Genomic DNA, 17419 nt, shown 5'->3' with positions numbered 1-17419 from the left:
AATTTGAAAATGTTTCATACGAAACGCCCGATATATTCATAAATCGTTGCTATTACGTATTGAAATACTTTGGCGAACCACTGTATACGTAGAAGCGCGAAACTGGCAGCCGGAACAGGAAATGACGCGGTCAGATCGACTAACGGCTGAATAAAAACCACGGTATCGCGGCCGAACCGGAATCGTCCGGATCCCGGATGTTTTTTTTTTAACTATCGAACTGCGAAATAACCGACAGATGAATGACAGCCTCCAATTGTAGTATCGGACGTGATGCGCGCGCGCGAATTACCGTGACGCTCGCGTGGAATGCAACGTAATTGTACGTGTATCGTTTGAACGATTGATTGCCATTTCACTATGGTATTTAATTTGTATGGAATTTTAGGAGAATTTAATATCGGCGTTCTTTTAATTACCGAGAGGCTATTATTTAAATCGTTAGCCGCGAATGGGTAAGTTGGTTGGTCACTTGGATCGACAATTCTGTTCGACACGATAATTTCTTTATTTGGGGATTCCTCGGTTTTGTACTGTTAATTTCGATTCCTATTGATAATCTTGAAGTTCCGATAGATTTTAATAGTTGATCATTTTGAAAAGTCATTTTAATAAAGTGATACAAAATTGTAGCTAAACGAAGCATTGGAAAAGGAAGAGATACTGCTTTCGTCAAATAGGTGTAGCATATTCAGTAATCTTTCGATATTCAACAAAATTCTATCTTTTCTGCAATTTGTTGCTATCTGTTGTTTTATGACTTCGTTGTAAACAGTCCAATTTGGACTAGCCATCGTTGTTGTACAATAGAGATTATATTTACTGGTATAAATATGATTTTTACAGAGTTTGACAAATAACCGTGGTGATTAGGTACTCGAGATGTTAATGACAATGATCTTAGGTTCAATAACGAATCCACGATCAACGGGGTAACCCTTTGTTAAACGTAGAATATATTTTGAAGCACAAAATAACGTTTGCTGTGACGCTCGGTATATACTGCACGTAAAGACGATGTGTTCTCCAAGGAGATCGCACGAATAAAAGACTGATGGAAACTTTTCTCTCCTTACGATCGTGTTCGTTCGTTGTATATTGACCGGGGATACCAACAAAATTCCAACAGCCGTTGCTAGGCAGTCCCGCGTAGCGGCGACGTTGTTTCTGCCCCGGATTTGATTGTTAATACAACGCGTGTCCCATAATATTGGCACTTCTCTGTTAGGTAAAAACGTCCATCCCGTGACCGTGACTACGTTCAGCAAACAGTTCTGTCGCCTCGAGCCCAAGCCTACTGTCACAAATCTCGGGCAAACATAATCGGATTGAATCATAACAATTATTTCTAAGTTTTATTATTTAAGTACAGCTATAATAAATAGTCTAGACTAAAGTATTGGGGATCTTCCCAAAAATTCCAAAAGAAAGGCCCCGATGTCCTTTTATCTCCGACGACATATATTTTTTAGTTTCATTTTTCTTGGAGTTATTTTAGCCGATGGAAACTACGATGCTTGGAAAAACATGGAACTGTCTACGTTATCGATACTTGTCACATTCGGCACCATTTTTCTTGAAAGAACCGTATGTCTATCCTTTTTAATACGTCGCACTTGGTAGCAGCACACTTGCAATTTCGCAGCAACCTCTTTCTTTCACCATCATGTTCTGTCCTTCCGTGTCAAAGCACTTTGTCAATCACCTGTCCACTGCAGACGCGAACATAGTTGGCGTCACCTAATCTCCAATCTCACGATCAGAAGGTCTTATTAAATTTATACCTGAGGCGATCGAAGGAAAAATACTCGAGTGAAATTAGCATATTTTATATAATAATAAATAAATTCGATCCGAATTTAAGATGGTTAGTAAAATTTAATTAAATTAACGATACTCTATTGCTGTATGGTATAAAATCGTATTCATCGCATAAAAAGGCTAAAAAGACGTAAAAAATGATAATATGGATAATAATAATAATAGTAGTAGCAATAATAAGGAGAGAAAGGATATAAAGGTGGAAAATAAAAGTAAACGATATGGATGAGTCAGACTAGGCTCAGCCTAATTGCTGTTCATAAGCCAACCTCTTATATCCTCCATATAAGTTAAGTTTTAAGATGGAACAGCGAATATGCACGCTACGCGTTATCTTGAAACGAGAAATTCCCTAATATTCAGTTTTCTGCTCTATAATACTCAAGTTATATTAATTCTTCCATATTGACGTCTTGATTAACCCTTCCATACTAATATCTTAATTTGTCCTTCGCAAGACACAATTTGAACAAAATCATTGTTCACGGTAAAAATGTACCGAACAGAGTGTTAATCCGAATTGGAGAATTTGGAAATTCGAAAGCCTGATTTGAAAATTGGCAAGTTAAAAAGCTTAGAATTCTGAAAACAAAATGTTGCGTCGACGCAACGCTGCTCCTTATTGGGTCAATGTTACACTTTCCCGAAATTAATTACATTAATTGCAAATGAAACGATTAAATACCGTTCCCGATTGCTCTTCGCTTCGATATCGCTTTGATAATAATTCACGAACGAAACCATAGAGAAAGGATAGATTCGCGATAATTCGATCGTTCGAAGATCTCGTTTCCTCCACGATAATACATCGAGCCTAATGATACCGGAAATTCTTTCCTTCGGCACAAGCTTTCGATGTAATACAAGCTTTCTCACTCGTCTACCACGGGGAAATAAAATTAACTTGCCTTCCTACGTGTCGCAAGTTGTAGGTGTTCCTTCTATGTATGTGCGTGTGTATATTTCACACGCATGCAACACATACACACGAGTACATATAGAAAACGTTAATAGAACCGTGTACTTACGTTCCATTGTTGGAAATAAGGCGATCGTTTCTTCGACTAAAATGATACCCAACCGAGAAGCAACCAAGTGATTACGTACTCGAAATGGAGAAATAAATACCGAAGCTTCTTCAAAATACCTGGTTTCTTTTTCATATTCAGCCTCTGATCGTGAAATAAACGACATTAAAATCGTATTGAATCATTGTTGAAAAAAATAAATACCAGGCTATTTATAATGTTCGTTCAGAAGCTTATAAACTGGCGTCTCGTTTCTCATATTCGAAGCAGACTGCTGTATCCACTAAAAAATAAAACTTAAGTCGCATTGTTCCGTCTATCGAAAAACGTCCGTCGATAGATACTACACTGTAGCGTGCTATTTACCGCTACATTTTCTCAGCGGTTGGCTCGTTATCAATGTGAATTTAACGCTTCCCCTTTCACGGTTTATATCGAGTACGAATGGTAAATGCAACGTTTCAGAATCTATCTCTTTATTCGGTATATGTAACAACTAGCTTCTTTCATCCATACGTTTACATTTATCGCGAAAATCGATACGTATTCTCGAAAAGAAAAAAAAGAAAAGACGAGAACCAAGCAACAAAACGATTTACGTACATCGAGTACGAAGAGTAAACGGAGCAGTGTCACGACGCGTTCCTTTTTCTTTTTCGCCATACTTAAGAACTTCCTTATCTCGTCCATTTATACCAGTACGTTCATCCATATCGTGAAAATCAACGTACATTCGCGAAGCAAAAAACAAAATAGAAACGACGACGACGAAAGAAACGAAAGACTCAGGGCCCGGTTCTATCCTTCTTTTTTTCTCAGTAACGGATTAGAAATTTGACGCGCGACTGGGTTCATCGCGCGGGATCGATAAAAGCCGGGCCAATTCGATTCGAGATCGTAACGAAATCAAAGATAACGTGGTAGGGGGTGGAGAAGTGGTTGTTCGCTGCGTGTGTATCGATTGGGGACGCGGTTCGCCCACGAGACTAGCCTACATTCGAGCTGCTGCTTGCTTCGCCCTTCTCTTGGCCAGCTTGTTTTCCTCTGTCTGACCCCTCTGCGACCAACCCCACTTCTCCCCCCTCCCCCTCCCGCCCCACTTTCCCCTTTTCCAACCCCGTTTTCCCTCTAAACCAGCTAGCTCTCGCCCCAACCTCGAGTCCTCATTCAACATTCCCTCCTCTCCACATTCTGCTTCCCCAACGTCCCCTTTCTTCCTACCTTTCAATTGCTACTCGGACACGGATGAACGAAAAGAGGGGTAACGCAGACTTTGCAGGAGGGGTTCAACGGAACAGGAGGGAAAGGGAGGGTTGAAATCAAAGAATCAGTCGAGCCCCGGGATTCGGATAGAATAACTGAAAGAAGTATAAGCTCCTTTCATGGGTCCGGCTGAATGAAGGGGGTTGAAACGCGAATTAGAACAAAGTAGGTCGATAACAGAGGATTATGATCGATTTTATAGGACGAGGAACTCGATGTAACGCGGTTCGATTACCTGCTCGCGCGAACGAAGGGGCTTGAAAAATGAATTAGGACAAAGTAGGTTGACGATAGAAAATTGTAATCGATTTTATGGCACGAGAAACTTGTCGCAACCCACTTGAATCGTAGTTACTTTTTTCGGGCGGGGCATTGAGAAACGAACGAGGACGAGATAGATGGCTACTACGGGATTATAATCGTTTCTATGATACGAAAGTTTTGGCGCCACGTACTTGCAACGGACTTGCTTGCCTACGCGAACGAACGGGCTTGAAAAACGAATTAGAACAAGATAGGTTAGGACAGTGGAAGATCGCAATGGATTTTGTGGTACGGGAAACTCGATGTAACGCACTTGGATCGAAGTTACCTTCTCGCGTGAATGAACGGGATTGAAAAATGAATTAGGACAAAGTAGGTCGACGATAGAAAATTGTAATTGGTTTTATGGTACGAGAAACTCGACGCAATGCATTTGCAACGAACTTGCTTTTTTACGTGAATGAAGGGGATTGAAAAACGAATTAGGACAAACTAGGTCGACAATAGGAGATTGTAATCGATTTTATGGTACAAGAAATTTGACACGAAATACTTGTATCGATGTTAGTTTTGTACATACACGAATGACACAGTGGATAGATGGTAGAGGCTTGTAATCGATCATGTGATACAAGAAATTTCGTGTAGAGTATTTAGATCGAAGTTACTTTTTATACCTTCTCTTCTACGTAATAAAAGGGGTTGGAGAACGACCGATAGTAACTGATGATAATCGATATTTAAGCTGCAAAAAGTTTGATACGTAAGACACCAAGTTGCTTTTTCTTCCCTTTCCTTTTTATATGTACTCGTTGAGTATCTTCTCTTCTTCTCTGTCTTTTCTTCTTTTCCTTCTTTCGTCTTTTGCTCTTCCCTTTGCATTAGTATAATGCATCGTTAAAAGGACTCGTTCTCGTTCGAAGTAAGACAGGAAGGCGAAAATGAGAGTCGAAAGAGACACCTCGTGTTTTCTCGCGTGCAAAAATGTACGATGGGAACGTAAATCGTAGCGAAGAGACAACGTTGCGCACCCTGTCTTTCAGGGGTAAGATGCATCGGTGAAAAATTGAGTAGCCACGAGGAAGGGTAATTCTTTCGTTACTGGCTCCGTGAATTCTTGTCACCGATGACCAACCCCATAGTATCACTGTAAATTTCATCCCTTATCTTTCGAATAGCTAGTATCATGTTTCTAATTATCATACTTACTATTAGATATTCACTTAATATTACATTAAGCGTAACTCAACACCCCAAGTTAACAGCCAGGCCGGAAATTCATTATACATGAACGTGCACATTTCCTATCTTTTATAGAGGAGCAATATTAAAATCCAGCATGTTATCGACTAATTCCACATCAATACTATCTTCGTATTTGATTTTAAAATCAGTTGAATACGCGGTTGAGTGTGTACGTCTAACATTTTATGAAACGCTAACAAGCGGCTGACACTACGATTAAACTAGTGCTATTTGTTTCTTACGAAACACAGTATCGATACGTCGACTATTTCCGAAAGATGTATATTTTCCAATCTATCAAATGGAAATACTTCTCGTCCGTCCAATGAAACAAAAATAAAAAAAAAAAAAAAAAAAATAAGAATCAAGAAAAATGGACTTTCCCGCCAGTTCTTCAAATAGAAGCAACTTCCTTTGCGTTTTCACCGTAAAATACTACGAACCGGAGGCGTGACTTTCTATTACAAGGGTTTAACAAGGATTTATTTTAAAAGTTCGATCGATCCGCCCTTGCCTTTCCATCCAGCGATTCGTCGAACGCCTTCGAAAACCGAATTACCCTAACGGCCGTAAAATAGGTCGAGCAAAACGCCGGCCGGACCGATGAATCTCCACGCGAGATTAAACCGTCCCTGAACTATCCGAAAATAATATAGCGTGAAACTGCTTACCGTCGAAGCTGAAAGAAAAGACACACGAAGACACGGAGTAGCGCACACAGGCGAGCCATGGTCCCGTCCTCTCTCATAAAGACGAACGATGCGTGGCAACCTCGAAAACGGGGTGGAGGCAATGGAAAAGTATGCAGGTAGTAACCAGGAGGGGTGGTTCGTGAGAGAGGAAGAAGAAAGAGCGACACCATCGGTAGCCGCAGCACCCTGTCGATCGTGGTGGCTGGTTCGTTCGGGGGATGAAGCGGGGTTGGCTGGTGGTTGTGCACTGTAAAAGAGGGGAAGGTGGGTCGCCTCGTATCCGTGTCACGAATGCGCGCGTCTGCACTCCACCTCGCCACCCTCCACGGCCACCGAAAGAGGTGAATGCAGTTGGCCGTCATTTTGCAACCCGTTCAGACGCCATTCAGATGCGTCCGATGCAAGTGGTCGGCGTCGCGCGACTTCCACCTCGTCACAAGATCTGATTGATACGTTGTTCCTCGATCCAAACACGGACGACGAACGTTGGTACACTGCTACATAGTAGACCTTTACGCGTTGATTAAATCTTGACCGATATCTAACGTTCTAAAGGTTCGAAAGGGGACAAAGACCGATAAGACGACACGAGACAAGAAATCGAGGAAAGTTAGGACAGAAAAGCCGCGAAAGCACCGTTTTATCAAGGATATACGTAGTCGATCTCACGCGGAGTACACGCGCGCGGCCGATGGTCAACTACTTGTAACAACCGCAACACGCCGAAGGGTGAATCGACGCCGACGATCCTCCGCTGGTGATCTCTGAATGGACCGTCGCGGTGGTGTTTGCCGTTTGTTCCGCTTGAAACGTGACAGACGTGGGACAATGAATTTTTCAAGGATCGCGCTCGGTGATAGGGGACACCGAATGGGGAACGCGATGTTGACCGAGAAACTAACCGACCAGTGTTTTATGTGTACTTAAAGGTGAGCGGGCGTTACCCACGGATTTTGATTCGATCCGAGGTGGTGAGTACGTTGATTTCCATTAAATCGCGCAAATTGACTAACTCCACCTTTACGCGATAGGATTTATAGACACATAAATCAATTCTTCGGAAATAAATTCATTGTCTTCTTCGATGAATATTAATTACTCGTTCGTAGCAGATAGTATACGTAATTACGAGTTCTGAGATCAATTTTGCTAAAAATAACCCTTGTAATCATGATTTTTCTGTGCGTTATCATTTATGGGGTTGCCCGGCGTGGCTTTTCAGCGATCCATTTACTCCTTAAAGATCGGTCGTTACAGATGAACGATAAAACGATCCAAGGAAATATAAACGAAGCTTTGATCGTAAATTTTTTCCTATTTGCATAGGATCGTAATTTGCTCGAGGATAATTAGGAAATTAAAATGAAATTATTGAAATTTACATTCGCGTGCGAGGCTAAGCAACGTTTTAATTAGACGATTCAGAAGTACGGTCACGTAGATTTCCTATGAGTCATTCTACCATGAGACAACCTACCGCCGGGAAATCGATTCGGTATAGTCTAATTTACTTTAACGGCGCGGTGGCGGCTCGTATCATCTTTTGTTAAAAATGCAATCACGCGATCACCATTAACTATTAATATTTCAAAAGGAATTCTCCAGCCGGACATTCTGTCACTATTACCCCATACATTTTTCTAATCGATGTCTTATTTGTATCCAATTCGATTCAGTTACAGAATACGACGATACAATCATTGTTGTTTTTTACCGTAGAATTTTTCGTTATTCGTTTCGCCTTCTTACGACGTATGAACCGATTGAAGTAAATCATTTCTTTAACGGGCACTGAATATATTAATTAAATGAGTGAAACGTGGATTTCACCGGTTTGGTTTCTCAGAAGATCTGCGTTAGATATTCATGTTAATTGATGTTAAATATTCGATTATATTTTCAAATATTCGTCCTAACATTAGATATTCAATATGTGCGTGATTTTCGTACGATTGCAGGCGTGCAAGGAAGAAAAAAAGAAGGAAGTCAGAGATAACGAACGGAAGTCGCGGAGTTGCACGTCGCACGTGCTTGGCGAATAAGCATCGAGAAAATTGCCGTAGGATTATCCTCTCTTCTTTTGCTTTCTAACACGCTGTGACAGCCGCTTTTCTGGACGAAGGAAGCCCCGACTGACCAAGCAAAACGTCTCAAAAAGGAAATGTCAAGGTACTGCTTAGAGTGGTTATGTTTATTGCTCTTAGAAACTGTCCCATGATTTTCTTTCCCACCCACGCTTTCGAAAATAAGCTCCGTAAAACTTTCGCAATTTTCGCAGATTTTCTTTCCACGCTCGTTATATCTCCACTCGTTCCTGTCGTTCTCCTCTAGCTGGATAAAATTTCGAATTTTCAAACAGCTTAATCGCGGCCAGATTAGGTACTTCCACCTAATGAGCATTAAAGTATAAAAGTAAAGCTGTAAAATTTATAAAATTAGAAGTTAGAAATTTGCCCTTAATTGGTCGGCAACACGCGATTAATTCAATATTTTCCAGTGATAAATATAAAGATAAAAGTAAAATTATAGAAGTTGTATAACTAGAAATTTAAAATTCTCTTTGTACAATTTCCAAATAAGGTAAAATAAATTGAAGAATGTTGCATATTTTTAACGCTATACAGGTAATCGATAGAGCGTTCGACGATTTACAAATGCGCTTTATCAACGGTCGTCACGAGCACCGCGGCCAATGACTCACGATGAATAACCAAGGTTTTGTAGTAAATGTTAAACGACTTTTCATCGAGTTCGAGGATGGCAAGGATGGTAAAATCCTTTGACTGACAATTTATCGTGCCCCGCCGCCCTACGGTAATTAATAGGATGATTCCAAGTTTCTTTTTTAACAAAGGAAAACGTCAATGCATCCTGTTACGTAATTTACAATCGTAATTTATATACACGATGTTATTCTCCAGAATATTCTTCCATGCTGTTCTTGAAAAATTAATTTCAACATTCGCGATAATATTTTTTAACTACGCTATACTACGAATAATTCTCCATATGAATATAATTGTAATTCACTTTTCGCTTAAGTTCTTATATTCTATATCGAATGTTCCTCAATTATCTCGTCGAAAAATCGATTTGGAAATCAACCCCCATTTCCTTTCGTTAAATTTACAAATGTGACGCGTGTCGTGTAAATAATCTTTTACATATATAGCCAGAATTCATCTTTTTATAAAATTGAAAGAATTTGCGAAATGATAAACAGTCATAAATAGTCGAGAGACGTTTAGGCAACGAGGATTTTATTCCGGCGAATCTCTCAATTTTTCTCCCTCGTATGTTTGCATTTCCCTCGGCGAAGTACTGGACAAAAAAAAACCCTTGAGAGACGTCTCGATACTGCCCACGCGTTTCTCGTTCGAATCGACGACACGCAATTTTACGCAAGTGCGTGTCTGGCTGCGTGCGCCCTGCGAAAGCTCGCAAGCTCTCTCCGAAGGGTGAATGGAGCCTCTAATTTAGTCGGTGCCACGACCGCCCTACGCTCCGTACGGTTCTACGCTCCCGTACACTCGCAAAACTTCGTCTCTGCCAATAATTTTCCCTCCCAGTGCTTCGATCTGTGTTCCATCGATTTTCATTTCATTCATTGCGGATTTACATCAGTTTCTCTTTATACTTATGACCTCGACTCCACATCGCTATTTCTCAACCTAATTGAAATACATGTCGAGATACATATTAAATTCGACGAGTGATTCATAAGCAAACAGCGAACTTTTTTAACAATTCGCCCATTTATCTTATCGTTGAGTCAGTTGTAAGGATATTATCGAATGTTAGCGGAAAAAGTGTTTATTAAAAGGCAGATCGTTTTGTAATCGAAGTATTCAGTGCTGTCGGGTAAACGTGAGCGAGCAACGTGTATCCGAAATATTATTTTCTGAAAATTGGAAAGTACAGAATACCTGAATGTTTTTTTTTTTTTTAACAATTACCGTCGTACGATCGATCAGTCGATTAGTCGTAAAGTCGTTCGTGTAATTAACGTATTCAGTGTTATCGAGTAAACGTAGTCAACCGACACGCGTTTCAGATATATTTTCTTGAAGGTGAAAAGTATGGAAAACACGGATGTTTTCTGTTAAGAATTACTTTGTACGATCAATCATGTCAAAGGACGTTCGGGTATTTACGGATAGCAGAATTGGCTCCGCTCGTCCATGACATTGATCTCGAATCAATTAATTTACGAATCCGTCGGATAAAGAAGGGGTAGTTTCGAAGATTCGGCTCTGCTACGGTGGTTTATTGATTTTTTCAGCCTGTACCGGTGTTACAACAATGACAATTGATCAGTATTGTTGAGTGACAGGGATCGGTAGGCAACTTCAGAGAAACCGCAGTTCGTTGAACATCAGCTTCGTGGAATACAGTACCGGTACTGTGTTATATGAGTAATTATTGCAGTATGCTGCTACTCAACATTGACTCAACTTAAAGGGAAGAACGTTAAAAACTTGAACGTTGAAAGACTCGTTAGAAAGAGAAATACATATCGACGAGGAAAGATTGAAAGAAAGAAGAGAAATATTTCAGAGGATACAATTTTAGAGAAACAAGACAATTTTAGATGTCGAAATTATAAATTACGATAGTAGAATTTTGTTTGTGGAAATTTGGAAGATAGGAGAATAAATAGAAGCAGAAGAACCAATTCGACAGAACGAATATTGGATGTCGGCCGTATGGCAGGGATGAATGGGCGACATCCGGTTTTCTGATTCACTGAGATATTCTTGAGAAACGCGTAAGACGCGCGTAGACGTTCGCTCGATTCAATGTTGTCTTAACCGATGAACAATTGATAAAATCGAGCCAATATTAACAGACTATTGCTTTTTAATTCGGAGCAAGACCGACGCTGTTTTGCATCATGTGTCTGTCACGAGATAAAGGAAGATTGCTTCATCGCTTGTTTTACGTCAATTGATCGATATTGCTTGTGTGAAGAAAGAATCGTAGAAAAATCACGGTAGTTTAACGATTTCAAACGGATGGAAAAGTATAATATCGACGCAAACATGAGGCAGTGTTTCGACAGAGTTTTTATACACGGTAATATGTAACAAGATGATCGAATTTTTCATCTCTTTCTTTTTTTTTTTTTTATTCTTTCGTTTCTTCGTGACAAACTTTAATTTCATAGAGTATACGTGCGTGGAATGATTCATCCCCAAGATGCGTCAGCGCATCAGAAAAATATTTCTTTTAATGTTAACCACCGTGACGGGTATCCATGACCCATAAACGCTCTTAGGGAGATACGCGTGTTCTTCTTGCTTTGATTTATTCATAAACTGAATTCCCTTAACGATAGAAGTAATATAAATAGTATAATCCCCTTTGTTCATCGCGACAAACTCTCTGTGGATATATGTATACTGGCGCTCAAAAGTAATCAGACACTTGTTTATCTTTGTAATTGTGTAACCGAATTACGAAATTAAAAGTGAAAAGGTCTGCAATAATTTTCTTCTTGCCGAGCTATACGTAATAGTATATTACAACGAAATAAAGTTCATTTTTAGAAACCAATATGCAACGATAAAGTTGTGATGTTCGTAGAACAATCTTGTTTGGTTGAAAAATTGTTTGTCTTTAAGTTGTTTAATTTGTGATTTGTGCCGTCGGTCAAAGTATCTGGAAATTTATGAATAGTGACAGATATTCGAATCTCAACTTGGAAGCGATTCAAAGGTTTTTGACACTGTGCAAGTTCGAGTCACTTCCAGAGTGATTTAGAATTCTCAAAAGTATCGATAAATCTTCAATCTTTAAAGTTCTAATAAATCTTGAATATGCAAAGTTCCGACAAATCTTGAAACATCTTGGAAATCGTAAAAATCCTGGGAACTTATATAACATATTGAAAGAAGTCAAATATTTTCAGCATAATAGATCAAAATCTCATATATTACATAATATAAGAGATCGTAGAAACTTCAAAAGCTTAAAACTTGTATGTACTCCAATATTTCGGAATGTGCCGTTACTTATGAATCACGGTGTACTCGCGTAATCGTCGAAAGAGAACTCCTTATTAACGCGAAGAAAAAGAACGGTATTACCGGAAGAGAATACGACACCGACCGCGTGAGAGCGCGACGTCGAAATCGAACGAATCGAAACATCGTGTAGTCGTGCAATGGCTGAGACGGAACACAGAAACGCTTCTCGCTCCGGTCTCAATGGGCAAACGTAAAACTTGATTCCGAATGCACTTTACTATCATTAGTTGCACGTGCTTCGCTTTCATTCACCTTGAGTCCCTCCCGCCAAATTCCTGGCGTTGGTAGTAAATCGAGCACGCGATTGGCTGTCATTTGCGTGTATCTTACCGCTGATTGGCTGGTATATACTCCCGTACATAACCGAGTGCAAGGCCGAAGTAAACCGAAGCCCAGGTCAGGGTATACGAACGATGTCTTCGACAGTTCGAACGAGAAGCTTGCGCAGACGAGACAGACTAGTTTCTGTTAACGATATCAACATGGCTGTTTACATGTCCACGCAACCGCTACTTTCAAATCGTGGCTCGCACATTATTCTTAATCGTACAGTCTTCGTATTCTACGTGTGTTTGTTTCTGACGAGAGGTACTGATCGAATTTTTTTTTTATATTTTTAAATATTCACTTTTCTTTTTTTATTTGTGCGAACATCATATACATACATTGATACATATACGTTAGTTCTCTCTATACACACGGTCGAGAAAACAGGATGTAGTTTATTCGTGTTCTTCGCTTTCGTATTTGTGTGTAAATGGGAAGTGGATGTATACACACGGTGTACAGTTGTGTCAGTGACTGGAACGACGTCTATTCATCCACTTGTCACATGCAGTTCTCTCATTGGTGTATACTCCATCTGCTCGCGTTTGTTACCCTTCCCCACTTCAGAGTTTCCTTGGTGTTCCGTTCATAAAATTGACGCGATGTTTACTTCCTGCGTAACCGCACGGAAGTCGGAAGGAATCGCTTCCGAGGATCTCTTTATGAGACTCAAAGGAATTCAAATTATCGTCGAGTGGAACATGTCGTTGTTAAATGACAAATCGTACGAAATCATGGAAAGGTGTTTGATATTGCGTTAATAAAAGAGAGAACACGAAACGTGTTGCTCTTTTTTTTTTTTTGTTGTTGAGGTTCTGACATAACGCGTGTGCTACCCCACGTGTCACGTCGCGCAAATACTTTATATTTATATTCTGTATATCTTAATGATATTGGTTGTTATTCTCGAGATAAACGAATGTCAATTACTGTGAGTGTGTTATGAGTGTCGTTATATTATGACATTAAAGGATATTTCATATCTAATAACATTCTTTGTATAGATAGTGATAGAGATATAGATAAGATTTTTTTGTAGAAATTAATTGAACTATTTTTAATATATCGATAAGTATTAAGTATCTTCATAGTATGATACAACGTAAGATAGCAATATAATATATTATGATACTGGATTTTTTAAAACAATTTGAATCCAATGAATTAAAATTTTGTTGCAGGAAGTACGAGTACTCCTCTGACTAACCATTATGTAAATGATGCAAATTATTACGACATCTCTAGCAACGATGACAGATCAGATCCCTTGGAGAAATTTTACTTAATTACTGGACAAAGGTGGCACGCAGATACTGTGCTGCCTATTCCTTTATTGCCATCTACAGAGGGAATGTCTGCTAGGTCTCATCATAGGTACATAAACAAAAAACTTTCTGCCTATTATTAACTATATATTAATAAATATTATTAACTCACATAGCAATAAATTTGATATCAATTTAAAATGCAATTTTTGGTATACAGGATCCCACAGTCCATAACGGGACTGGATGATGCTGGAATGGATTTGCAAGCAGCTCAACTTAGTACCCGTACAGGTCAGGAGGTACGCTCCACTGCAAATTTATCATGGCCAGACTGGCAATTGCCTATGTTCGTAGTACTTTGCGCCATCGGTGGCGCTATTCTCTTTACATTCCTGGTAAGATTTCAATTCTATATCACCCATTGCATATGGTTGGGCAAGATATTTATGTCTAATTTCATTTCTCTTTCAGGTTTTGTTATGGCTGCGGAAACAAATGTCGCGTGAAAAAGATACAGAGGATGGTGACAGGAGAGGTTTGGTAGAGGAAGGTGCTGTAGGTCATCCAGAAAAGCCTATTAAGCCTGCAAAAGGATCAATTGAATGGGTTCATCAACCTGCAGCAAAACCATCCATTCAGTCTGTTCAGACTGTCCAATCAGTCACACAAGCTACTGGTTTACCAGAGGCATGTTCCATTATTTAGAATAATGTAGATAGTCGTCAAGTAACAACTACAATATTGACAAATTCCTCTATCCTTAGGTAATGTCGGTGGCAATACCAGAACGCAGACCGGAGCCAATATGTATAAAAGCTAAAGGATTATTGGAACGACGTGGATCAAGCGCAAGTTTGACTATAGAATTGGCACCTCCTCCGGAAAGTCCACCACACATTGTCACGCCTACCCGCGAATGTACCGCGGAGGAATTTTTATTAAGTGCCGGAAACGTTCTATCAAGAGCCCAACTTAAAAAAGCAATCAGTGATCCAGCATCATTGCACAAAGAGTTTTGGGAGGTTCCTCTCAACTTGCCTGAGAAATTAGATATTTGTGGATCCGGGGTGAAGAATAGGTATTGTTCCGTATTACCAAACCCACAGTCAAGGGTGGTTTTACCGGGTTCTGCTGATGATCCTCTTTCTAGTTATATTAACGCCAATTATATTCGGGTACGTACATTCAAGACAAAATGGAATACACAAAAATTGAAGTTATTTAAATATACAAAATTTCAATTTAAGTTTATCGATTTCAATTTAACAGGGTTATGATGGGGAAGATGTTCGCTATATTGCAACGCAGGGACCATTACCTCACACTGTGGGTGATTTCTGGAGAATGGTCTGGGCAGAAAAAGTACCAGCAATAGTTATGATGACGAAGCTATACGAGGCCGCTAAAACAAAATGCGAAGCATACTTTCCGCTGGACAAAAATAATCGCATACAAAGTGGACCGTTTACCATCATCGTTAACTCTATCGATACGAGAGAAGGTTACATAATCAGAGATTTAGAACTTCGATACGAAGGAGACAGAAGACACGTGCAGCATTATTGGTAATTAGATTAAATTTGCTATGTTTTGGTTATTTCGAGTGGTGCTATTAAAGCACTTAATGTAATACTAACAAACAATTATAGGTATGATTCATGGCCGGACCATGCCGTACCTCAAGCTGCGGATACCCTTGTTAGTTTAGCCGCAGAAATAAATTCTTTACCAGGTCCGGTTATTGTTCACTGCAGTGCAGGAATTGGACGAACTGGTTGTTTCATAGCTTTAGCCACGGGAATGATACAGCTATTAAGAGATGGAAATGTTGATGTGTTGGGTATTTTATGTCAAATGAGGTACAAGATATTTTCTTTTAATTAAACTGAAATCCGGCAATTTAATTGCGAGTTAAATTATATGTTGCTAGATTTAAATATTTAAAAATTACATCTTTTTTTTAGATATGACAGGGGCGGTATGGTTCAAACGGCAGAACAGTACGAATTCGTTCATCGTGCACTTTGTCTGTACGAACAAACGCTTGATGGTGGTAAAGCGTCGAGTTCAGGGGATTGAAACCATAAATAAGGCGATTGTGGGAATTGATAACAGTTCACTAGAAGAAAAAATTTGTTTGAGAATTACTATGAAAAGATTTACGAAACGACTATGAGATATTGTCTGCAACATATTACTTCGTCCAGGTGTGAATATCTATACCATGGAGGAAATTCTATGGAAAGAATCTCAACTTTAGACCAGCGGATGTCTTATCTGACTTTCAGCTATTCAAGATGAGTTATGTCTCACTAAATAAGCTGCCATTTCTATACTGCCATGACGAATCGTTGACAATTAATATCAGTCACAAAGCTCAAGACAAAGATAAACGGTTTATTGACTCATGTTCTAAAGAATACGATGTTCTTAAACGGAATTAAAACTGTTTGACTAATGAAAAAAAAAATATTTCAATTTGACTCACAAGATATCAGGGTTTATCTGAGTATCGATTCAGATTTTTATGCATTCTCTATGTGTTACAAATTAGATTTGTCAGTTATAAATACTTGCATCTATAATATTCTCAGAATCCTATACTTTCTACAAGCAGTTCTTTGTTAGCTTTCCAATGCAGCAAACTGTTACAAAATTGATGTTGCTGTCTAATACTACAGTTAAAGAAATGAATGCTAAAAGCTGTTAATGATTATTTCAAAATGAAACCATATATACAGAAAAGCAAATTATTATAAAATTGGGACCCACGTCGATTAAAATATTTTTATCCTATTTGTAGTTCCTAGTTAATTTAACGGTAAAACTTACACGCTAATTTCCATGACTTTTAATTAATTTATCAATAAAGACTGAATGCAGGTAGTACAATATGTTTATTATATAAGTTATAAATCTAGCTAGAGATAATATGTTTCTCTGATCCAAAACAAAATCCATGATGTTATAAGATCGTAAGAAACGTAGTTTTACTTGAAAAAAGAAAGGAGAAAAAGAGATAGCAAATTGTAGGACGGATTTGTTGATCTGAACCTCGAAAAGCAAACTATCGATTCCTCATATAGCAAAGCAAGGTTATAGTTGTTGTATAACATTCTCTCTAAGTATTATGTACAAAACTATAATTATTTATTCTGTTTACTGCTTGAATAAATTAATATTTAATGAAATTCCAATACAATGTTATGAATTAGTGACTAAAGGAGCCATTGCTTTTTTTTCTTGATAATAATCAGTTTGCTCGGTTGAATATTGTATTAGTCTATAGGTGACAATAAGTGTGGTTACGAGCTTCTAGGGAAAATTTGAAAAGAACTTATTAACAAGAATGGCAATAGTTTGAACAGAAATGTCTCTCTGCATAGAAATATTGCATATAACTCGATTTCGACGTTGTATCAAAGTTATTAATATTCATTACTATCGCATACCGTTACGAGATATATTGCAGACTCTGTAAG

General features: G+C 38.8%; 1 protein-coding gene across 6 annotated transcripts; it reads left to right on the top strand.

Moving 5' to 3' along the window:
• The first annotated feature begins 7021 nt into the window (after positions 1-7021).
• LOC117210156 (tyrosine-protein phosphatase non-receptor type 5-like) lies at positions 7022-16407 on the top strand. Of its 6 annotated transcripts, none has more exons than XM_033452896.1 (9): positions 7022-7242; positions 8272-8482; positions 13851-14043; positions 14155-14332; positions 14409-14624; positions 14702-15112; positions 15207-15502; positions 15587-15796; positions 15902-16407. In XM_033452896.1, the coding sequence occupies exons 3-9, from the start codon at positions 14021-14023 to the stop codon at positions 16014-16016; spliced, it is 1449 nt and encodes a 482-aa protein (XP_033308787.1). In that variant the 5' UTR covers positions 7022-7242; positions 8272-8482; positions 13851-14020; the 3' UTR covers positions 16017-16407. The 6 variants fall into 6 exon arrangements, with proteins under 6 accessions (XP_033308787.1, XP_033308785.1, XP_033308786.1 ...); XM_033452894.1 differs by having other exon boundaries at positions 7022-7284; XM_033452895.1 differs by having other exon boundaries at positions 7022-7288.
• The last annotated feature ends 1012 nt before the right edge of the window (positions 16408-17419 follow it).

This window comes from Bombus bifarius, unplaced genomic scaffold, assembly GCF_011952205.1.
Source record: "Bombus bifarius isolate JDL3187 unplaced genomic scaffold, Bbif_JDL3187 scf7180000008199, whole genome shotgun sequence".
Lineage (NCBI taxonomy): Eukaryota > Metazoa > Arthropoda > Insecta > Hymenoptera > Apidae > Bombus > Bombus bifarius.
Note: the sequence above shows the minus strand (reverse complement) of the source record. Positions and strands in the feature narration are given on the sequence as shown.